A 24,670-nucleotide genomic window follows, 5' to 3' on the forward strand; every position below is an offset into this window, starting at 1 on the left:
ACCATTTCCCTGTAGGATAGGATAAATTTTTAAATCCAATTGGGAATGTATGTCATTCCCTCTTTGGGCTGAATCTGTTGAGAGTAAGATTTATTCAGGACTCTCACCATCTCTTCTTTCTCTCTACTTTAATAGGCCTTTGTGACTCTTCATGTGGTGTTATTTAACCTCTAATACCTTGCCATCTTCTAGTATAATCTTTCTTTTAATGTCTTGTTTCAATCTTGTTTTATGTCCACAACTTCTATCAAGATATACTCCTTTTATCTGTCCTGATAAGTTATAAATTCTCAAGGGCTGATTGATTGATAGGCAACATTACCTGATAATCACTTCATACCCACAACCTCTGACCAAGTATACTCTATTTAAGCACACTATCCCATTAGAAATACAATTCTCAAGAGCCATAAACATCATCAAATTATAATCAATTATAACTGCACCTTTTTAAATACCTTCTATAGAAATACAATTCTCATGAGATAAAGTATCATGTAAAGAAAAATCACTGCAGAACTAAAAGTTTGATCACATCACATCCCTTTGTCCTAAGAGAATTACAGTTCTCAAGATAACATTTCTTCCTCCACTGCCTTCCATTTAGCTTTGTATGTATATCTTGAACCTTGTATTTGAAGATCAAATTTTCTGTTCAGTTCTGGTCTTTTTATAACATAAGTTTGAAAGTCCTCCATTTCATTGAAAAGTCATCTTTTCCCTTGAAAGAACATGCTGAATTTTGCAATGTAGTTGATTTTTGGTTTTAATCCAAGCTACTTTGCTCTTTGGGATATCATATTCCAGACCCTCCAATCTTTTAATGTTGAAGCTGATAAATCCTGCATAATCTTAACTGTGGATCCCTGATATTTAAATTACTTCTTTTTGGCTGCTTATTTTCTCCTTTAATTGAGAATTCTGAAATTTGGCTATAATATTCATTGGAGTTTTTATTTTGGGGTCTCTTTCTGGGGGTGATCAATGTATTCTTTCAAGAACTATTTTATCTTCTTGTTCTAGGATATTTAGCATATTTTCCTATGTGATATTGTTCAGGCTCTTTTTCTATTAACTTTCAGGTAGATTTAATTCTCAGATTATCTCTCCTGGATATATTTTCCAGGTCAGTTATTTTTCCTAAGAGGTACTTTACATTTCTTTTATTTTTTTCAACTTTTTGGTTTTGTTTGATGAAATCTTGATGTCTCACAAAGTCATTTATTTCAATTTGTCTAATTCTAGTTTTTAAAGTTTTATTTTCTTAGTTAGCATTTTTTTCTTTTCCAGTTGGTTAATTTTATTTTCCAGCTAATCAGTTTTACTTTGAAAATTATTGCTTTCTTCAGTTAATTTTTCATAATTTTCCTGCAAGACTCATTTTTTTCTCCATTTTTCTTCTTCCTCTCTTCTCTGATTTTTTATAATTTTTTGAGCCCTTCCAAGAGTCCTTTTTAGAATTCTTTACATGTATTTTGTCACTGCTTGCCTCTTTTGAGTTGGTGTTTTAAATCACCCCATCAGAACAGCAGCTGTCAATGGTTAGTAATTTTTTTTCTCTCCTCCTATGATATAGGCTTTATAATCCCAAGCTTATTTTTTTGGGGGACTAGGGTTCTGGTCCCTGACTTTCCACTCTGGCATTTCTGATATTCCTGATTTGCTCCTTGTGCTAAGGTAGCCCAATCTGAACCAACTTCCCAGGGCTCAAAACCTTACTGATATGGATTTGGGACCCTCACTACTGGCAGAGCTGTGTAAGGACCTTAGCTGTTCTGTAGTTAAAAGCTCTTATTGACTTCTCAATTCTCCTGACTACTCTAGGCTATACTAATCTTTTATCCAGGAGACAGATCTTTTCCTTAAGTTCCTCCAAGATATCTGACTGAATAGTTTTCACTTTTTTTTTTTTGGTGGGTTTTGTTGCTTTAGAATCTGTTTAGAGGATTCATTAAGTTGTTTTGAGAAGACTCTGGGAGCTTGCTACCTTTGTATCACCATCTTAGCTCTTAGTTTCTTGTGATTTACTACCACCATATATTCTTCCAATTCCCCTCTTCCCCAAACTTGTACTCACACACTTTGGGTTCCCCAGAAAACTACTGTATCAAATTCTAGGGCAAAGTAGTGGATGCCTACTCCCACAACATGGTTCATAAGCCTCCAACAGTATATCATAAACAATCAACCAAAAAGACTCAATTAGCTCTTATAAGTGCATTATTTACTCAAATAGAATTATTAAAAGCATTGGTGCAAAATATTTATGCTTCTCAGTGTAGGGCATATGTTGCACAAATACAGTATTCATGAAGGAGAGCAGTCATAAACTTAAAATAATTGTTAGTGAGGACACATAAGAAGGGAAATCATATAGCCAAAACAACTCTGGAAACGTTGGGTCTTAATATCTTCTCTTTCTTTAAACAGAAGGGTTAATAACAGACCTTGGCTTCTGTTGGAGAGTTGTTTGATTACTAGGTTAGTCAGCTTATTACATCTCAATGAAGAATCTCTTAGGCTCCAATCAACTGGGGATACTTACTTGTGCTCTTTCAGGAATAGGTAGCCTAGGATAGTTTCTTTTATATTCACTTTCAGCTCTTCTTTAGGGTTGTGCCCCTCAGTGCTAAGAGACCTCCCAATCTTCATCTCTGCAAACTAGAAGAAAATCTTGCCTATAAAGAGTAGAATAAATCACTCATATCTGAAAAGGCTTTGGCCCCTCATAATATAAATTCAAATTTGCTGGTCTAAAAGGGAAATGACCCCTACAAAAAGCTGACACATAGGAAATTAATATAAAACTGGGAAATTTATGAGCTAAAAAGGGCTAATCTAATTCAACAGAGCATGGAATAAGGTAGAGAATAGATCTTGGAGTCACAAAAATTTGGATTTCACTCAAGACAGTGACAGTTGGCAAGCCATAATCCTTGTGTGTTGGTTTCATCATTTTAAAAACAGATATTTTTATTTAAAGTATTGTCATGTGGATCAAATGAAGAAAACATTTAAAAATAGTTTGTCTACTTTAATCCACAATAAAAATGTCAACTATTCTTGTATTATTGCCAAATGTATAGGAAGAGTAGCTTATTAGAAATTCAGATAGGAAAAATTGCCAAGATAGTTTCAAATCATTTTGTATGGTGATCTAATCTACAATCTTCTTCATTCCCCATACTTCTATGGCACATCTGGGTATGCGTTTAACACATCCAATTTCTTATTGAAAATTTCTAACTCTCCTTTATGGGACAACCCATTTTCATTTTTACATAGCTTTATGTACTAGCTTCTACTAGCCTACTTTAGAGCCACTCACAGAGCCAGCATTTTTACTATAAGCCCATACAAATTCATCAAAGTAAAAACTGAAAACATTGAACAAGGTTAAGGAAAAAAAATTAGTTTTATCTATTTCTGAGAATTTTAAACAATCAAGAGAACTGAATTTCTTGCCCATTCCACATATAACCTCATCCCACATAGCCTACTTCTTCCCAGACACAACCTTGAACTCTCTTTTCTCTCCCTATACTGACACAATAATTGGATTTTTGTTTAACATGCCATCTCCAAACAATCTTAGATTTGCTTTCTTCAAGGAGGGTAAGATTTCAGTAGCACAAATGTCTTGGCATTGATAACTCAGAATTTGAAAAGCAAAGTTCAGCAAAGCAGAGGCAGAATATTGATTTGAGATAAAATTAAGCTGAAACAGCAAACTAAGATTTAGCTGTCTTTTTCCTTTGGTGGATACTGTTTTGCTTAAATGTACAATGAGTTGCTAATATAATAGAACTTCAAAACATTTTTCAGGGTGAGTCTCTCCTTGAACTTGCTTGGTTAGCTTGGTGATCAGATCAACAGCATTCCTCAATTCTCACTTACTAGTTTGCAGGTTGGGGACATAGGATACTCTGTACTCTCAAGAACAATATGCCTCATTTCCCACCCCCAGTTTGCATCTCATAAACAATCAACTGGCCCAACACAACAGTTTCACCAAATAACACATATAGAGCTAGCTATATAACACTTCTTGTATAAACCTTGGACATTCTTTCCCATCAAATAAACATATCTTGTGGGTTTAGTTACAGCACAATTATATTGAAGTACACATATGTATACACATAAGTATGCTGTCAAAGTAACTATGTCTTCAAATACTGCAGGTCCAGAATATCTTTTCTTTTAGTTTTTTTTTGGGGGGGGATTTTTGCAAGGCAGTGGAGTTAAGTGACTTGCTCAAGCTCACACAACTAAGTTGAGGTTAAATTTGAAGTCAGGTCCTCCTGACTCCAGGACTGTGTTCTATCCCCTGTACCATCTAGCTGCCCCTAATATCCTTTCTTTTAGTGGGGAATCCTGTTTTTTTGTTGGGTTAGTTGGTCAACTGCGCTCCTGGGTACAGCTTCTCATAAAAGCTCTCATTATTTTGCCAGTTCTAAATGTCTCTGGGTTCAAGGGGTCAACTCTTTAAAATTATTTTAGGTTTGGCTGCTTCAAAAGTTTTTAAGGGGTGTGGTCAATTATTTCTCAGCCAATGACCAGGCTCTCTTTCAAATTCAGACAGGGACTTGTTTGCACCTCGTAAAGGGATCACCGGGTGCGGCCTCATTTTTTAAAGTTGGTCTAACAACTTTTTAGTCTTTGTTTCTGTGACTACATTAATAGAGCTGAGGATTGGGAAACAAATTCTTTTCCATCCCTACATTAACATACATAATCCCATGGGCGATCTGAGTGATGGAAACAGTCTCACTTCTGCATCTTTTTAGTGCCCTCTGCTGCAGTTTGTTTCACTGATTAACCTGCCACTTTCTCCCTGTCTTATTACCACTCCCACTTCACTTACCCTTTTTCCTAAGTTCTCAGTTTTTTATTTGTTTATTTATTTATTGCAAGGCAAATGGGGTTAAAGTGGTTTGCCCAAGGCCACACAGCTAGGTAATTAGTAAGTGTCTGAGGCTGGATTTGAACTCAGGTCCACCTGACTCCAGGGCTGGTGCTCTATCCGCTGTGCCACCTAGCTGCCCCTGTTCTCAGTCTTTTAAATCAAAAGAACTAAAAGTAATATCTCTATTTTGTTAGAAAGATCTATGTAGGCTTTCAGAGAAGGCATAAATAAATATCCTGTAAAGATTGGGAAACTGGGGATAGTGGGGGATAATCAGAGGTGGTGATGGTGATGATGAGAGGGGGAATGAAGTCTAGGCAGATGGAGGGAATCATTGATTCCAATGATCAAATTAAGCTATCCGGCTGTGGTTTCCTCCTTTTGTAGGAAAATACACATCAGTATCTAAAGAGGCTGGGGCAGGCTGGAGGGGAACAAATGAAAAAAAAAAATGACAGAATTAAACTGCCTTCTTCAAATGGTTCTTTTTTAGTTTTCAAAGTCTCACACTTACCCAGAAGGTGCTTATATTATTTATTTAAAAAAATGTTTTCTAGGGGGACTTTTCCCCCAGAACTGAATTTTTTTTTTAGGTTTTTGCAAGGCAATGGGGTTAAGTGGCTGGCCCAAGGCCACAATCTAGGTAACTATTATTTTTTTTTAGGTTTTTTTTTGGGGGGGGGGAGGCAATGGAGTTAAGTGGCTCGCCCAAGGCCATCAGCTAGGTCATTATTATTATTTTTGTTTTTTTGCAAGGCAAGGGGGTGGGTGGATTCCGTCATGACCTGCTTCTCCTGGCTTGCACGTGGCCTCCCCAGTCACGACCTCTTGGAGGGGAATGGCGAGACGGTTCCTCTTTTCTGTAGCACACAGGAGGCGCTTCATGAATATGCATGGAACTGAACTGGACCGTCCCGAACATCTGGCGGCTTTCTTCCGGAAGTGGCCGCGGGCCGCCAGGACGCTCTCCGGAAGTGGACGCTTCTCCTCCATCCTGCATCCCCGTAGGCTCGGCTCACCGAGACTACAATTCCCACAAGCCTCCGGGGCGACGCGAGGTGGCCGCCCCGGGCCGAGATCCCGCCGGGCGCCAGAGTTTGCGCACGCGCAGGAAGACTAATGCCGGGGGGCGGGGCAGGGGTCAAGGAGAAGAAAGAAGAGCTGGATAAGGCGGAAGACGACCATAGAGTCGGACTCCTCTCCCTCCCCCTTCTCTCTCAGGGTAGAGCGGCCCCTAGAGTGGCGGGGCCAGAGGCCCGCACAGGGGGCTCCTAGGGGCGGGGGTGGGGGTCTTTGGACTACAGGCCGCCGGCGCGATCATGGCGACCAGGAACCCCCGTCCCACAGGTGAGCGGCCCAGAGGGGCCCCGATGGAAGCAGTTGTCTGCCCCTTCCCTCCCCGCCCCCCAGCTCCCCGCTGCCCGGACCCGCCTGCACCCCGAGCCGGGGGACCGTTCCGCAAGCATTGGGGTGCACCTCCACTCTTCCCTGCCTGCGCAGCCCCATCCCCCTCCTGCCACCTGCCCCGCAGGGGTGCCAGCCCCCATGCCCTCGCTTCCCCCAGCTTCCCTTTACCCCTGTTGGGGTGCCCGCCTGCTCACAGCCCCTCCCCTAGCACTCAACCCCGGTGTTCCCTCCTTAATCTAAAGGGTGCCTCAAAGATCTTAATGCAGTTTTAACTGTCGTGACACCTGGATTTGTTTGTCTTTACCAACCCCCTTCTACCTCCCTTTCAAAAAAATCCAAAAAAACCCCCAAACATCTCTTCTCTTCCTTAGTTTAAGTTTCTTATAAACTATATCGATATACTTCGGGACTATTCATGTTTATTTCAGTCCCTCGCACCGGCATTTAAATTTCTCATATTTCTGGGCAATCTGGATCCCTTTAATTGTTTGAAAAAGAAAACTTCATTTTGCCCCAAAAAAAGGATATCTAATTCACCTTTGCCCTTTCTCCTTTGTCACTAGTTTATTATAAGGCATACCACCATCAACTAATAAATGCCTTGCATAGATGACCACTTCTATAGACATATTCAGTAAGAATGATGAATTTTTGTACCATTTAAATCGCCCTTAGTTTCACCTGGTATTTCAGTAAGTTTTTGTGATAGGTATATGGAATGTTGCTATCACCTTTTATAGTAGGGACTCAAAGATCAAAGTTTTATATGCACACTGAGATGTGATACAGACATATACATTATTTATTTATTTATTTATTTATTTTTTAGGTTTTTGCAAGGCAAATGGGGTTAAGTGGCTTGCCCAAGGCCACACAGCTAGGTAATTATTAAGTGTCTGAGACCAGATTTGAACCCAGGTACTCCTGACTCCAAGGTCAGTGCTTTATGCACTACGCCACCTAGCTGCCCTAGACATATACATTTAAAGAGAGAAAGGGACTGGCATTTGGAATTAGATATTAAAAAATAAAAAATTTAAGATTTTTCAGAAAAACTTTTACTAGAAATAGTGATCATTTTAAAAAGAAGCCTATATAAGGAGTATTTCTTTTGACTGAATTTAATGTCTGTATTTCCCTTTTTTCCCTCTCTTGAAAGAACATGACAGTGATGATGACTCATACGAAGTCCTGGATTTAACAGAGTATGCAAGAAGACACCACTGGTGGAACCGTGTATTTGGCCACAGCTCTGGACCTATTGTAGAGAAATATTCTGTAGCTACTCAGATTGTTATGGGTGGAGTCACTGGATGGTGAGAATATAACAGTTTTTAATCTTGTAGGATGTCAGTGACTCTTTAAGACTTGTTTATACTTAACTAGGACAAATAATTTGACAAAATATCCTTGGATTTTCAAGCCCTGCTTCTAAAAACATAGCTGTTCTGGGACCAGGGATAAGTCCTTTAACCTCTCAGTACCTCCAGACTATAAGTGTAGACTATTCCCTGACCTTGATTTTTAGGACTTTGTTCTTAGATGAAATCACAAGTCAGGACCAAAAAAAATAGTTAAAGACTGCCTTTTCAATAAAGTAAGATGTATCCAAATGGAAATAGATACATCAGCCATATTCATAATTGTAATATTGTAATAACTGCAGTCAGTTTTACAGCAGTTTAATTTGGGCTTTTAAGTGAATAGTGGAGGTAATCAAAGAATCTATTCACTAATACTGCTAAACGAACTATGTGTTTTACTCTTTTGTCTTGGAAAAATTATAAACCATGATCACACTCTCTCAGATACTTGTCTTAACTTCTCACCCAAGTTAAGATAAATATTTGGCCTTTCTTCCTATCCTCCAGTTTGAGATAGAAGTAACTGATTCTTCTTTCTACCTCTCAGTCAAGAGATCTTGGAGATATAACCCCTCTCACCCCACCCCACCCCCAGCCAAAATGTGCCGTATCTCCACCCTTTTGCTTTCTAACTTTCATCTCCTAATTCCTTGACTAAGATAACCTGGCTGGTTGTCTAAATCCCCCCTTCTTGTTAACATTTCTCATCCACCTGAGCTCTTTTCTGAGTCCCTCTCTGGTTCTACCCTCTCTTTCCATTGTTTCTTGAGGAACCAATATTTTCATTTACAAAACTTCCTTTCATAGATTGTTTCTGGCACAATCTTCCATCTTCTTGCTCTCAAAAGACACCTGGTTTCCCCCATTGCTGCATCTATGACCACCCAAACCATATGTACCTTTTTATTTTGGCCCCTGATATTTTAGATTAGAAGTTCCTTCTGATATGCTAGATCTTCCCTCTGCTTCTCTCACTCAGCAACTGTTCTTCCTTTTATAGTCAATGCTTTTTCAAGTTCACAAAATCTAAATAAATCACCCTTTCTAAATTCTCTTGACATTTATTTGACTAGTGCATAGTTCATCAACTGACTCACAGTCTTTCTGCTACAACTCTGACCTTGTACTTGAGAACTTGTCTTGATATCTTCTCAACCACCTGCTGACTTCCTATTTCATCAATCTTCTCAGCTCTTGTCACCATATGTACCGTTATCCCATCTCAGCCACACATGGATTATCATCCTCATTATACTATCATGACCCATAAATGTTAAATCTTTCTGACTCAAGATTCTGAAATGCTTTATTTTGTCACATCCATCTTTCACTTTACTCCTTCTAAACCTTCCTGTGGTCTTTACTTTGACCTCCATAGTCCCCTGCTTTCCCAGGCTTTCTTCTCTTCTTTAGACTAATATTCCTCAATTTTTTTTACCTTGATCCTATAAATAACCAATCTATGACTCTAAAATCCCTTTCCCTCTTGTTTTATCGCCACTCAAGCCTTGCCAAACCTCATCCCTACATTACACCTCACCCTCCAGTCCCACTTACCTGCTAAGGCACAGTCTTGGAGGAAGTCATATAAGTTTGCTGACCAGGCCCATTCCAAACATGTAATTGAATCTTCGCTGTTATATAATTATTTTTATTCTTTCCTATTGACTCTTTGGTACTCCTTCCAGTAGCTATTGTAAAATTTTCATCTTTTCTTTAGCCTCACTGCTCATTCCTTTCCTATGCTCAGATGACCCTAAAGGACTTTGACTTTTTTTTTTTTTAAAAAAAGAGGCATTCTGCCATGAATTCCCTTCTTTTCCAACTCCCAGCCCTCATGAAGTCATCTCCTGTTTTCTTTGTCTCTGATGAAGAGACCTGTCTCTTCTCATCAAGGCCAACTCCTTGGCCTTATCTAGGCCCTCCTCCCTTTTCCAATCTTTTTTCCTGCTGACTAACTTAAAAAACTTCCATGTGACCCTGTTGTTCCCCTCAACCTATTATTTTATATCTCTCCTTCCTTTTTCAGCCCTACTCATAGAAAAAGTTTTTTATATTTCTTGACTTTATTTTTCTCACGCCTACTTTTTCGCCTTTTTCCAGTTATCTTCCACCTCACTATTCAACTAAAATTCTTCTGGATAGTTACTAATAATCTTTTTTTAAGATAGGTTTTTATTGATATAACTTATTTTTAGGTAGCTTGGATTTTTCCCTTTTTCCTTTCCATTATCCTAAAGAACTATCCCTTACAAAAAAGAATTGAGAGGAAGAGAAAAAGAAATGAAGCAAAATTGATCAATAAATAAAAAAAAAACCTGACATATATGCACTATTCCAAATCATTATTTTAGTATAGCGCAGTAATGTACCTCTTAAGATCTTTTAATTGCTAAATGGGTTGACCTACTCTTAGTCCTCATCCTCTTTGACCTGTCTTTGGCATGTGAAAGTTGAATATCTCCTTCTGCATAACCCCTCTTATCCCTGAGTTTTTGTGACACTGCTGTTTACTAATTCTTTTCTACTTACCTAACCATTCTTTCTTAATCTCCTTTGTTATCTCTGGCTACCTAACTTTGCCTGTGATGTCTGTACTGGCTCCTCTTCTTTTCTCTTTTGTATTTATATATAATTGCCATTTCTAGTTCTATCCATTTTCTCTTTCTTGAGCTTCAGGCCCTCAGGATCCCTAATGGGATGACCCATAGGCATCTGGAACTCATTAGTTCAAAATGGAACTATTCCTTCCAAACTTATCTCTCCTCCAAATTTCTTCATTTTGGTCTATTCACAATCTTCCCTCCTATCACCTTGTTTGTTACCTCAGACCTCCTGATCCTTCATTCTCCCTCCATCCTCACTTGTCAGTCTTGTCAATTCTACTTTTACATTACTCACTTTTATGTCTTTCTGTCTCTTTACATAGCCTGCTTCACACTTTTATCATCTCCCTCCTGGTTTCCAGTCTGTCCCCTCTCTAGTCTATCTTCCACACAAATCTCCAAATCATTTTCCTTAGACCCACATCTGACCATGACTACTCTCCTAGTCAAGAACTTTTTGGGCTCTTCTATCACCTTTTAAATAAAAAATAAACACTTCCATCTGGCATTTGAAGCTCTTTGCACTATAGCTCTAGCCTTCCTTCCTCTCATACACTATATAGATACTATCCTCATCTATTTGTTTAATGAACTTTGTGCTTTTGAAAGACTATACCCCATCCTGTCTTTTATAATCCTTAAGTTTCTATCTCTTAATCTTATTAAGTTTTAATGTTCTTTTTATATTATGTCTATGCTTATTTATTTACATGTTAAAGTAGAATGTAAACTCTTTCCTGTAACCACTCACAGTTCCCAGTTCCCTATTCATCACTGAGCTCAATTTTATGCACTTGCCAATGTTTAGGAATTGGGGGGCAGTGGGAGAGGGGGAAAAACAGATAATAAACAATAATAGTATTCATATAGCTCTTTAAAGTTTGTAAAAATACAAAACACTTTACAAATAGTATCTCATTTTATATTCACAACAAACCTGGGAGGTAGGTATAACTAACCCTATATTACAAACGAGAAAACTAATATTAAATAACTTGCTAGCTATTAAATATGAGTTCATTTGTTTTTTTTTTTTTAAAAGCTCCTTGGGTGTGAAGAGTTCTCCCCTCCAGATTTGTTTTTTTATCTGGTGTCCAAAACATGATGTATGCAATGCACATGTTGTTCAGTTGTTTTAATCGTATCTGACTCTTCATGATCCTAATTGAGGTTTTCTTGGCAAAGATATTAGAGCAGTTTGCCGCCACTTCTCCAAATTGTTTTGCAAATGAAGAAATTAAGACAAATAGGGTTAAGTGACTTGCCAGGTGTCAACATAGCTTAGATTTGAACTCAGGTCTTTCTGACTCCAGGTCCAATGGTTATTGAATTGGATTGGACCTTTTCTGATGATTATTCTTAAAATATTTAGGAATATCTATTGACAAATGATGAATACCTTGTGAAATAATTAAATTATTTTGTGCAGATAGCTGATTTAGACATTTATTTATACTTAAAGTTATAATTTTAAATGCAAGTGTATAAATTAGGAGATTTTCCCCACAAGATCTTGGTATGTTTCCTTTTCTGTTATTCATCTTGAATTTTGTATCCACATTGGTAACATTGTGTTTATTTTTCATGTCTGTTTTAAGCAAAAATAGATCTTTCCAAGGTATCTAGCTTTTCTTTACTCAGTTCAAACTTTGATGGACCCATGAAGAAAAATTAGACATTCTTACTCAAACAGTCTGATGATTTAGTAGAGGAGGACCTTTTCATTCCTTTTTACATGTGCTAAATTCTGTTATTGGACTATAGCAGTATATGCAGGAGTGGAGAATAATTAAGAACATAGTTCATTCCATAGATGTGTGTAGGGAATAAAAAAGCACCAGTTTTAAACTATCTTCAACCTGTTGGGTAGATCTTTTAACTCAGGGTCTTTAGCCCAGGTTTTTAGTGTAGTTTGTCATGCTTCTGTTGGCTGTATGTGGATTTTCTCCTATTTTGGTACAGTTTTGTTAATTTGAATCTGAGTCAGTGTGTAGGTGGAGAGGAATAGATATGAAAAAATCAGAAGCATTCATGTTTGGAGATGACAGTAAAATCATCAGGGAATAAAGCTGCAGGTTTTGTGCCCACATAAATGTTATAGCAAGATTATTATTTCTGCATTTTTAGAAATAACCCTAGGTTATTTAAACACATGGATAGGAAAAACTTAGTTGAGATATCAAGAACCAATATTAGTATTAGGAAAAATAAATAAATAAAAGGTTTTTATAATGAGAGAAATGATTTTTTTTTCTTAGGTTTTTTGCAAGGCAAATGGGGTTAAGTAGCCTTGCCCAAGGCCACACAGCTAGGTAATTATTAAGTGTCTGAGACCGGATTTGAACCCAGGTACTCCTGACTCTAGAGCCGGCGCTCTATCCACTGCGCTGCCCCAAGAAATGATTTTTTTTTTAAAACAGACTGTAGTCTTTTGAAGATGTGTTGCATTTTTTGGTTAAAGAATTTAAAAAATGATAATATGGTCTATTCATTATAGAGAATTGTATTTGAGAATAATATAATAGCAGATATTTTTATGATGCTTTACGTTTTGCAAAGTACTGAATGAACTTAGATGATCTTATTTGAGGTAGATGTTATCCCCATGTTACACAATAGGATATGAAGGCAGATAGCAATTAAATGATTTGCCTAGAGTCATTCAGAAAATATCTGAGGCAGGCTGTACGCTCAGGTCTTGTTGTCTTCAAGTTCTCTTAAGCTACTCTGCTGTGGTATGTCTGAAGAAGCATATAATGAGCACACATTTGGACAGTTGTTAGTTCAGATCTTAAGGTTATAATGGATCTTTATTTTTCCTTATTTTTTAGATATATAGATTAAACAAATTAAATCTGGTTGTTACGACTTTTATTTTTTAAGTTGCTTAAGGCTCAGCAGAGAATTTTTGAAAGGCTTATGGGAGTGATTCTTAAACAAACCAGTCTATTTTCTCAGAAAATGAGTTCACAGTTGAAAACTATCTTACATGTAATTGGAAAAAATACTATTTACAAAAAAAAAAAAGGAAATGAATTTAAAACAGCTCCAGAATGGTAAGCTAGAAACAAAAGGTTAGCAACAATTACTAGAGAGTAAGATGAAGTTCACTACAGTAAATGAAAAGTCTTAAACTTGCTTTAAATTTTTTTTTTAATAAATAAAATGAGGGAAGTCTGGTTATACAGCAGTTCTAAAGAAAGATTGGGATTTTTAGTGGACTGCAAGTTCCATAAGTGAGCAGCATGTTGTAGCAATTAAAGAAGCTAATACAATCTTAAACTGCATTAAGTAAGGCATTGCTTTTAAGAATAGAATGCCAATAATACCTCTTGTCCTAGGACTTTACCAGACCTTAGTTTGTGTTTGTTTGTAGACACTATGGTTTAAGAAGAACATTGATTATCTGGAAAGCCTTTAGTTTAGGACAATAAGTTGGATGAGGCCTTGAATTCATTAATAAAAGGATCATTTGATGGAGCTGGAAATAGGAGACAGGTTTTTGAGGGAAGGGAAGGGTAGTAGGTATCATGTTGGTCTGTCTTAAGGTATTTGAATGGCTATCATTAGGAGGAGGGATTTGATTTTTTCTGTTAGGCCCCAGAGTGTAGAGCCAAAAGCTTAAGGTTTAAGTTAAAAAAAAAAAAAGAAAATTTAAGTTTGAGGTGAGGGAAAACTTACTCATCATTAGAGCTATCCAAAATCAGGTTGGGTTACCTTAAAAAGTGGTGAGATTATCCTTTAAAAAAAAGCCTTTGAATAGAGGCCATTTGTCCTGTTTAAAGTCCTTTCTTTTATGAGATAGACTAGTGATTGCCAAGGTCTCTTCCAACTTTTAAATTGCATGATTCTGGTAAGAGAATTTGCTCCATTTATTTGAGACTTAAGGGGAACTTTATAGAAGAATTAGGCTAATACAGTAGACCTTTATTTGGGATATTTAAAGAAGAAATTTGGGGCTTAATGCTGAGAGTAGGAAGGGAGGAAGAAGGGCAACAAATGAAGTAGTATAATATCCACCCTCAACTGGGTTGGCAAGGTAATATTTCCAGGATAAAATGAAGAAAGATGAAAAGGTTTTAGTTACAGATGTTTTCAGTGCCTTTGGGAGCAAGGTCATCTTCAGCACATTTATGAAGGAGAGAATTCATTATACAATTCGTTATCCCCTTAGGGAATCATTACACCAAGCTCTTGTCACTGTAGGCCACTCCATTCAACATGGTGGCTCAGAGATCATCTTGGAAAGGGTCAAGTGTTTTATAGGGTAGTGCTAAGTATTTTCTGTCAGGGGTGGGGGGGTGGGAATGGGATTTTCTCTGATGTGGTAGGTAGCTAATTAATTGGTGAAGTTCCATCAGAAGTCAGAGTTCTTAGCAAGGAAGCAGCATGCTTAGACAGCTCCAGAAAAGAAGAGGGCAGTGTCTGGAGCAGAAGTCTCCTGCCTTAAGAAAGACTGGGCCCAGAAAATGAAAATGTTTTCTGGACTGCCACAGTTGGGCACAGTCCTTCAACAAAGAAGAAGAGGAGCTGTGATGTGAAACCATCTGCCCTTGACTCCATACTTTTCCTACTACACTGCATTTATTTTTATAATAATTTTCATGCAGTTTTATTATAGTATTTGTGACATGAACCTTTCACATCATAAAGTGGATTTGTTATTATGTTTATAGTTTCAGTACACATTAAATCTTTTTTTAACGTATCAAAACATTTCTAGTACTTGAGATGAGCATTTAGTTGAAGAGTGACAAAGCTGTGTTCTACATGGGAACTAAACTGAGAGAAACACCAACTATTTGATTCATTTTGTTTTTTTTTTTTTGTTAGACTGCTGTTCAAACCATTGATACCTTGCTTTAAATACACTAAAATCTAAGGATTGTATAAAATTGAAGTATGAATTGTTTTTGTTAGAAATATTTATTTACATTTTCCGACAATCACAAATTTATTGTCTTACTGGGGAATGCCAGATACATGTTCTGAACTGTACTAGGCTGAGGGGATTCAAAGATGGAAGAAAAAATATCTCCTTCCCTCAAGTATTTTAAAGTCTAATGAGGCATGGAGGGGAGACTGCATGTACAAAATAGATGCTGGGTAATTATAGAAAGAATGTCCTTACCTGGGGGAATTTAGGTTGGCCTTCTGTAGAAGATGGTGCATGATGGAGGCAAGCAGATAAGTACAGCTAGTACAAAAATCAGTAAATCAGTATTTGTTGAATATTGAATATTCATTGGCTGACTTAGTAAATATTTATATAATATTTTTATTTATAGTAAATTTATTAAATTCCTACTATGTGCCAAATACTATACTGAGTCTTAGGAAAACAGATGGGAAAAAGACAGTTTTGGCCTTCATGGAGCTTGCAGTCTATTAGAGGAAGACACCTGAAAATTGAGGAAGGAAGGTACAAAAAGCCCAGAAGTAAGAGATAGAATCCCAAATATGAGACTGGACAGTTACAGTATGTGTGGAAATAAGAAATTTGCAATAATATTGAAAAGTTATCTTAGTTTTCAAGTACTAAGCAAGAGTTTATATTTGATTCTAAAGATAAGGAACTGCTAGAGTATATTGACTAGAGGAATGACATGGTCAGGCTTGTGATTTAAGAAAATCGCTTTGGCATCTATGCAGAATGATTTACAGAGGGAAGAGACCTGAAGCAGGGATACCTCTTTGTAAACTATTATAATTGTCCAGATGAAAGGTGATGTGGATCTAAACAGTTGTGGTTGCTCTATGAATAGACAGAAGAAATCTTGTGGAAGTTACAATGATATGATTTGACTTCTCAATAATTGAGGAGTTGAGGATGACACCTAGCTTGCAAATTTTAAGGATGATGGTGGCCTCAATAGAATAAGATGTTTGGAAGAAAGTTTGGTATGAAAAGAAGAGATCGATTTTGGACATACTGAGTTTGGGATGTCCAGTAGGTATTTGGAAACTGGAAAAAACTTAGAGAACCAAGAGAGAGCAACATAACAGATGAGAATATATCCTAGTGTCAAATGATGCAGAGAGATCATGAAGGATGTTTGGGAAAGGCCTGTTAATTAGGAGATCATTTGAATTGGTTAATTTCAATTGAATGATGAAGTCATCAACCAATTGTACAATTTTAGAAGAGATAGGAGAAGAAAGTGAATTGCAATATGTATATTTTTTTTCAAGTTTAGTTGAGAATGGGATATAAGATAATAGCTTGCAGGGGTAGGCATAGACTAGTGAGGATTTTTAAGAATGAGTGAGATTTGGTCGAGTTTATAGATAGAGAAGAAAACGGGAAGATTGAACATTAGAGGGAAGAGGTAATAGGAGATGGAAGTCTTATGTAGATACAAAAGAAGTTTTTAGTAGAGGAAAAGAAGCTTTACAATATATCCATTATGGAGAGTGGGATAGAGAATTGGATTGAGTAAAAGAATTGATTCCTACTGTAATGAGAGCCTGGTTGGGATTAGTTGAATTTGACCCACTCAAAATGATTGCATGATTTTCTCCAGATCTATTGAACAAGTGGCTTGTGAGTGGGATAGGAGAAAGAAGGTAGTGGAAATAATATAGGCAAATTGTGATGGATGGAGAAAGGTATCCAAGAGGGTAGAATTAAATTAGATAATTAGAGTAATGAGACTGGTAAGAAAGAAAGGTGAAGAAGGAGATGGAGAAGGCATTTGAGGGTTGGAGGATTAAAAATCAAAATGAGGGAAAAGAATATATTTAAGAAAAACAATGAAAAGATGAAATACTAGAAGGTTATGATAGATAAGACTTTTCTGTGATGGTATTATGCTTTCTTAAGTTGTTTAATTAAATGCTTCGATGTACTCCAGTTCAGTAGTATTTCAGAAAAGGGAGAGAGATCTCTGTGGGCTTAAGTAAATTTGGAGATTTTCCTGGAGGAGGTAGAGCTTAACTGAACTTGGACATTTTTTTTTTTTAAGAATGTTAAATCTTCTTAGTTGAGAAGATAAGAAAGAAAGTAATCTAAAGAAGGAATCATAATAGCTTGAGCAAAATTATGTATGAGTATGATATGTCCCATCTACAATGAAAAGAAACCAGTCTGCCTTTTATAGAATAGAGAACTAAGATTGATTAAATAGAATGGATTAGCATGTACAGTATGTAGTACTTGGGAGTAGTACAGAGACCCAGTAATACAGAATTGAAAGCTATCTTTACATAGTCAAATAAAATTAATGTTTTTCCCAGGAAAGCTAGAGAATTATTTTAGAATTATTTTAGAATTTCATTAATCTTTTACTTCTCTCTACTTTTCTTTTTAAATTAAGGTGTGCAGGATTTTTATTCCAGAAAGTTGGAAAACTTGCCGCAACTGCAGTGGGTGGTGGCTTTCTTCTCCTGCAGGTTGGTGATTTCAAAATTTTGTTATTAGTTTTGTGTAGCTATTCCTCAAATACAGCTGTTAGTGGAATGAAAAATGAGCTTTTTCCATTTTATTTTCAAAACAATTATAAAAATCTGTCAGTATGCTGACAGCCATATATGTTTCATATGTGCATACAAATCATTCATTAAAGCTCTAGTACAAGTCACTAAGTATTTGTTAGGCATCTACTCTGTCTCCCAGCACTGTGCCCAAAGAAAGGCCAAAATAAATCTCTTCTCTTAAAGAGGTGCTAGTCTAATGGAGAAGATAACATGCACAACTATGTGTGAACAAGATATATACAAGAGAAGTTGGAAATAATCTCAGAGGGAAGGCTGTTGGTCCTTCATTCTGGAAGATGACCAGTGACATCAGGAGGGGGGATATCTTGACTTGCAAATGAATTGGGTTTAATCAAGGTAGAGCTATGCTAAGTCTTCAATCTCACTCTCTCCTTCAGAATCATTTGGAGTACATTGGCAGGTCATATGTCAGGACATTTGACTGTGGCCCTGGATGGAGTGGGAGATGGCCAAATTGGGTACTTCTAGACATTTTAGAACTAGATCGTGTCTCTCTGTTAAGAGATGGAGACCTAAAATTTTACCAGCCCATCCCACAAATGTAGGTTTATTGAAATTTTATGACGGTCACTTTACTATCAAATTGCTATGTTTATATCATTATATCATTACTGAAGGAGAATTAATATTTTAAGTTAGTTGCTCTATCATATTCCCAGTAACATAGACCTTTGTTAACATTGTATTCCATATCTGGATTGGAATATCTGTTAAAAGAGAAAATTAGCTGTATTAAATGACTGTATGTGAAATATATGTATATATAAATTGTGACTATAAAATAATGTGTAACTTATAAAACCAGTCTTTATATATTGAGTATGTTTCTTTGTGTACATGAAATAATATAACAGGTAACTTTATGTTTTATATAAAACACACACATACATACACACACATGGGAGAGAATAAGATAATGAAAATGTGATAATTCAAGTGTAGGTTAAAATTCTTCCTCCTACAAGTGATATGGTCATAGGCGTGCATGTTACTCAATCTCTCTAAGCTTCAAGTTTTGTTAATTTGTTTAAAAAAATGAAGATAATACCTATAGTATCTACCTCTTAGCATTATTGTGAGGCTTAAATGTTAGCATAGTTTGTAGCTTAAAGTACTTTGTAAATTCTTATAGCTGTCAGCCACTTTTAGTATAATGATAGCTCCTTAAACATCTTTAGCAAATTTTAAATATTTTGTGAGTTGCTAAATTTGCAATTTAAGGTATTTTTAACAGTCATACTTGATTGAAGTTGACAAGAAGAAAACAGGTATAGGAAACATTCTGATTTACTATAAGTAAGAATTATGACCATATACATAGCCTCAGCATGATCAGAAAGCAGTAAATATAAATCTTGCAAAACCTGACTCAAGTAAAGTAGCAAATCTTTTCAGTTCCAAGATTGGACTGATTGCTAAACACTGAGCTTTATCATCAACTGAGTGCCAGCTATTTAGAAATTTTGCCAAAAAAAAAAGATATGACCTTCTACTTGATCTACACATTAAATAGTTTTAAATTGTTTTTACTGAGGAAGTAAAAGAATATAAAGAACTATTCTAGATAAATATATTCTGCAACAGAAGAAAATCTAGGATTCAAAATCATCCTTTGTGGATGGCATCAGATATTTTCATTATTTTGAAAAGTGCAAAGAATTGATTTACATAAGATGAATTCTAAGAAGAGGTTCTTAATAGATGACATGGTTTGGTTATATACTGCCAGTCTGATTCTTATCTTTGATTTTGTTATTTGAATGTTCTAAAGTATTCCCATCTCTACACAGATATTTTCCTCATCCACAAATATAATGATAGTTCAGTTCTACTACATTACATTCTTTGGATGTATAATAAACATTTGCTTACATTTGTACTTAAAAGATTTATGCAGTAAAAATGTAGTTAGAGCTTATATAGAGATTTTTATATCAATCCTTTTTTTCTTTAGATAAGTAATTGGATACTCACGTGTCCAGCTCTCTTCCCTAAAGGAAGTATTATAGGATTAACTTTAAAATGTTTATATTATAGCAAAGAGTAGCTAGGTAATACAGTGGATAGAGCACTGGTCTTGGAATCAGGAGGATGGGAATTTGAATCCAGTCTCAGACACTTCCTAGCTGTGCGCCCTTATTGCTTCACATCCAGGGCCATCTCCAGTCATACTGATCCAAGTCTGGCCACTGGATCCAGAGGGCTCTGGAGGAGAAAATGAAACTGGTGGCTTAGCACAGCAGCTCCTCACTTAAATCCTATTCATGTGCTTGTCATAACATCACCTCTCTGACATTATGGTCTTCGAGAATGAGGGACAAACATCATCATCATCATCATCATCATCATCATCATTACTATTATTATTATTATTATAGCAAAGACTTCCCATATAGAAACATTATAAGTGGCCCTATACTTAGTAGATTGACTGGTTTTATCATTTTGCTAAATTTTCCTAGATTGCTAGTCACAGTGGCTATGTGCAAGTTGACTGGAAGAGAGTTGAAAAGGATGTAAACAAAGCAAAAAGACAGATTAAAAAAAGAGCAAATAAAGCTGCACCTGAAATCAATACCATCATTGAAGAGGTAAGATAAAATATTCTTGTTTGTGAGGGAATTTTTAAAGTGAAATAACAAATACACTAAAGTATAATACTGTTTTTGTAGACTTGTCCTCAAAGAACTTACATTTTATTAGGCAGAGACAAAAAATGTAAGGGAATAGTGATCAAGGAGACATTTTGCTGAAGGGCAAGACAGATAATCAATTTGATTGAATCAGTACTAAAAATTTGTTCACTATGTCCTAAGTTCAGTATGTTACCTTCTTTAGTTGGAGTCAACACAAAATGAGCCTAAAAGACTCAAGTTCATTTTTTAATATTCCTAAGTGTATTCAAGCATTTTATAGTTGCCTATGTAAAGCTTTTTCATCATGCCTGTTTCTCCTTTATTCTCAAAAAAAATGAAAATATATAGTGTGGGAATTTATTTAATAGTTAATATTGGAGTAGGACTTTAGTGGGCCTAGCTATAGAATTTGTTTTCTCTGAATCAGTTATTTTGAAGAATTTCATCACTGACTGGTGCTGAGTTTTTAGGGGCAAAGTAAATCTTGAAGACTATCTAATTTATTAGAAGGGTTATTTTTTTGTCAGTGAAGAGCTTATCCATACTGATTAAACTATAGATCTTTTAAGAGAATTGTTTTGAATCGATTGATAACGAATGACCTCTTAAAACAATTTTATTCACTATACTCAAGATATTACCTAGAGTTACCATGATGCCAGTGGTACCTCATTACAAGCTAAGAGTCCTGGACTTTTGAAATGAAAACATAAGGGCCTTGTACTTTTTTGTACATACCTGTGTTTCATTTTTTAAAATTTGATTTCTTGAATACTCAGAGTTCTGTGAGAACTCATTTTTATTGAAAATGAATTAACTAGAAAAAGGCAGGTAACATTTATATTTTATGCAATTAATAAAAGGATTTTTTTTTTTTTTAGTCAACAGAATTTATCAAACAGAACATAGTGGTATCCAGCGGATTTGTGGGCGGCTTCTTGTTGGGCCTTGCATCGTAAAGACATGAATGTTCTGCCTTGATGGATTACTCAATTTCAAAACTGTTGGTGACAGTGTGCTGTCTTGAAAAGTAGTGCCAGTCACCAGATTCTTCTGGGCAAGAAGACTTAACTAGTTGGACAGCACTGAAACTTAACAATTTAGTCTTTTGCCTTCTGAAGCTTTGCAAACTAGGATTTGCTAAAAAATAAAATAAAACAAACTGTGCAGTATATATCGCATTTCTGGACAAAACCTGGCTAACTTTCATCATGACTTTTTAATCCTGTGCCTGTTCAGAAATTAGCATTTTTAATGTAACTATTGATATAGATATGTAATTGTCTTGGGAAAAGGACCTTTGGTTTGACATTGCTATTTTTTCTTTATTTAAAAAAAATTCTCCATTGTGCTGTAGATTATATAGTGCCAATTATTAAATGACATGTATTATAGTTTGAATATCAACAGATAAGAAATCTGTTTGCAATAAACTGTAGAATTGTAATGTACCTTTATTGAAGGATTAGGGATACTTATTAAAAGCAAATGAAACAGACTTTTCTGTTGCTGTTTAGTGCTATTTTTTAAAGATTATTTTATTTTCCAACAAACATAGTTTATTGGATTGGTCTACTGATTTCATAGTGTAGGGAGTTCCTCTGTGAAGAAACTACCTCCACTGATTCAGATTGGCAGTTGCTCTGGAACCTAGAGTCTTAACCTCTCAGTGCCCCAAGACAATTGTCTAAGTGATGTGCCCAGGGTTCCACAGCCAGCGGGAGTGATACCTCTGTACATACTATGCCATGCTGCCTATTTGCTGAAATCATATGATGCTACAATTCTTGAATGTTCTTTTCTAGTACATTTTTTTCATTGTATCAGATGCCTTTTCTTTCCCATTAAATTTTTTTAGTCATATCCTTAAAACACACCTTACTGTATATATTCTTTATCTTTGGAATACATTTTCATTGTTGGCATTATTACTTTAGGAAGAAGGAAATTCTTCTTTTGGGAAGGGTCACAGGAATTTAGCTATGGAAGAAGGAAGTTTTGATGTCATCCTTATTTTACAGAGGTTATAAATAAGAAAACTAAGAAACAAGAAAAGGGATTTGATTTGCTCAAAGCCACATAGGTATTAAGTAGCAAAGCCCCATAGTCAGATTTATGTTCTCTGACTTTAAGTCCACTGCTTTTTGTTGAGCCAGTGATTTATTTTTATTTTTGAATTTGATCATAGATCATAGATTTAGAGATTTTAGGGACCTTAAAGGTCTTCTAGTCTACGTCATTCATTTTACAGATGAGGAAACTGAGGATCAGGGAGATTAAATGACTAAAGACACATATGAGCTTCTAGGTGTCATAATGTATTGGATCTTGAATCATGAAGACTTGAGTTCAAATGTGACCTCAGACAATGTGACTTTGGACAAGTCACTTAAAACTATTTTTGCCCTAATTTGTTCTTGTGTAAAATGACCTGGAGAAGGAAATAGCAAACCATTCCAGTATCTTTGTTAAGAAAATCCCAAATGTGTTCTCAAATGTTGGTTACAACTATCATGACTCAACAACAAAAAAGGAAACGTAGGTAGCAGGCAACAAAAGTAGTAGCAACAAAAAAACAAGATTTGAACTCTGATCTTCTGATTCCAAATCATTTTAAACGCTCAAATTTTTAACAAAGCGACTATTCTGGTCCTCTATTTTACAAGGAAGTATGAGCAATTTTAGTATTTAATTAGGGCAGTGCTGTTTGAAGAGCATAGATGGTCTATAATTGTGAAGTTGTTTATAGCCTAAATTGAATAGCTGATCACTCTAATCTGAAATGTAAAAACATGAATAAGATTGCAAAAATTTCTGACTTATTTATCATCACATTGAACCCTGAGGCATCCTGCTATTTTCTCAGTGGAAATGAGTACAATATATATACTTAATTAAAGATTAAATTCCTTGTGACCTTACCCTGTGTTAAAAAAGTATTATGAACTGTTATTTCTTTGTAGGCAGTAGATTAAAAATGAGGGAATTTAAAACAGTATAGTATGTTCAGAATACAGAGACCTAATATATTCAAGCTCATTTCCCTTTCAATTTTCAGGTGCTTCACACAGTGTGTTTTCTAGTTGTTAATGTTTTGCATTTTGCGTAGCATAAAAAAATGGAACATTATTTCTGTGATTGGTTATAATCTGATAGCTGTCATCTTGAAAGTTTTTCTTTATGTTGTTCCTCAATTTTTTTCTTTTACATCAATGATAGCCTCAGGTAGGAGGCTAAATAAACTCCATACTTTATTATCTAAAATGAATATACTTGTAAACACTTTTCTTTGGTGGTTCTTTTCTGTTGCTATTCCCTTAAATTTTTGTTTCTTGGGAATAAAAAAATTACAGATAAGTAGATATGTCATGATCAGAGCCACACAGGGAATTTTTGCCATCCTTGTGTTGAACTCAGTACAGAATTCTCATTTGACATTGTGTTACAACTCAGATTTGCATTTTTAGAACAAAAGGCAGTATAAGCATGAGAAAATCCATAAAGACTATCTAAAATGTTCTTCATTCAACAATTATTTATTGAACACCTAACACTTGATGTGTAGGCTTTATGAAAAATAATAAAGAAGTACAATAAATAGTTCCTACTTTCTGGCCTTAATGATGAAATAAAACAAACTGAAGTATTAAATAATAATGTAAGAATGTGAGACAAATCACTCGTGGTAATGTGCCAGATGAGTGATATAGACAAATGCTATAGAAATCCATATATATGAATTAGGCATTTTTTAAAATGTTTAGCAATTTATTTGCTCTTGCCCACATGTTGGTTTTATTTTTGTTGTTGATTTTCTTTTGTTTTTAGTTTTTGCAAGGCATTGGGGTTAAGTGGCTTGCCCAAGGCCACACAGCTAGGTGATTATTAAGTGTCTGAGGCTGGATTTGAACTCAGGTCCTCCTGACTCTAGGGCCAGTGCTCTGTCCACTGCACTGACCTAGCCACCCTGCACATGTTGTTTTTAAAATTTATTTAGTATTTTATTTTACTCCAGTTATGTGTAAAAATGATTTTAAACATTAAAACTTTGAGCTCAAAATTCTCTCCCTACCTCCCATCCATTATTGAGAAAGCAATCTGAAGTAGATTATAAATGTGTAGTTATGCAAAACATTTCCTTAATAGTCATGTTATAAAAGAAAACAGACCTCCCCCCACTACAAAAAAAAACCTCTAGAAAAAGTTTAAAAAGTATACTTCAATTTGTATTCTTTATCATATGTCCTTCAG

The 24,670-nt window shown here is 35.7% G+C and overlaps 1 protein-coding gene across 1 annotated transcript; it reads left to right on the forward strand.

Annotated features, from left to right (window-relative positions):
- The first annotated feature begins 6,039 nt into the window (after positions 1-6,039).
- Positions 6,040-24,195, forward strand: FUNDC1 (FUN14 domain containing 1). The gene is made up of 5 exons (XM_074214141.1): positions 6,040-6,256; positions 7,476-7,632; positions 17,603-17,678; positions 20,246-20,374; positions 21,301-24,195. The coding sequence occupies exons 1-5, from the start codon at positions 6,229-6,231 to the stop codon at positions 21,376-21,378; spliced, it is 468 nt and encodes a 155-aa protein (XP_074070242.1). The 5' UTR covers positions 6,040-6,228; the 3' UTR covers positions 21,379-24,195.
- The last annotated feature ends 475 nt before the right edge of the window (positions 24,196-24,670 follow it).

The sequence above is a fragment of the Macrotis lagotis genome, chromosome 1 (assembly GCF_037893015.1).
Source record: "Macrotis lagotis isolate mMagLag1 chromosome 1, bilby.v1.9.chrom.fasta, whole genome shotgun sequence".
Classification (NCBI taxonomy): Eukaryota; Metazoa; Chordata; class Mammalia; order Peramelemorphia; family Peramelidae; genus Macrotis; species Macrotis lagotis.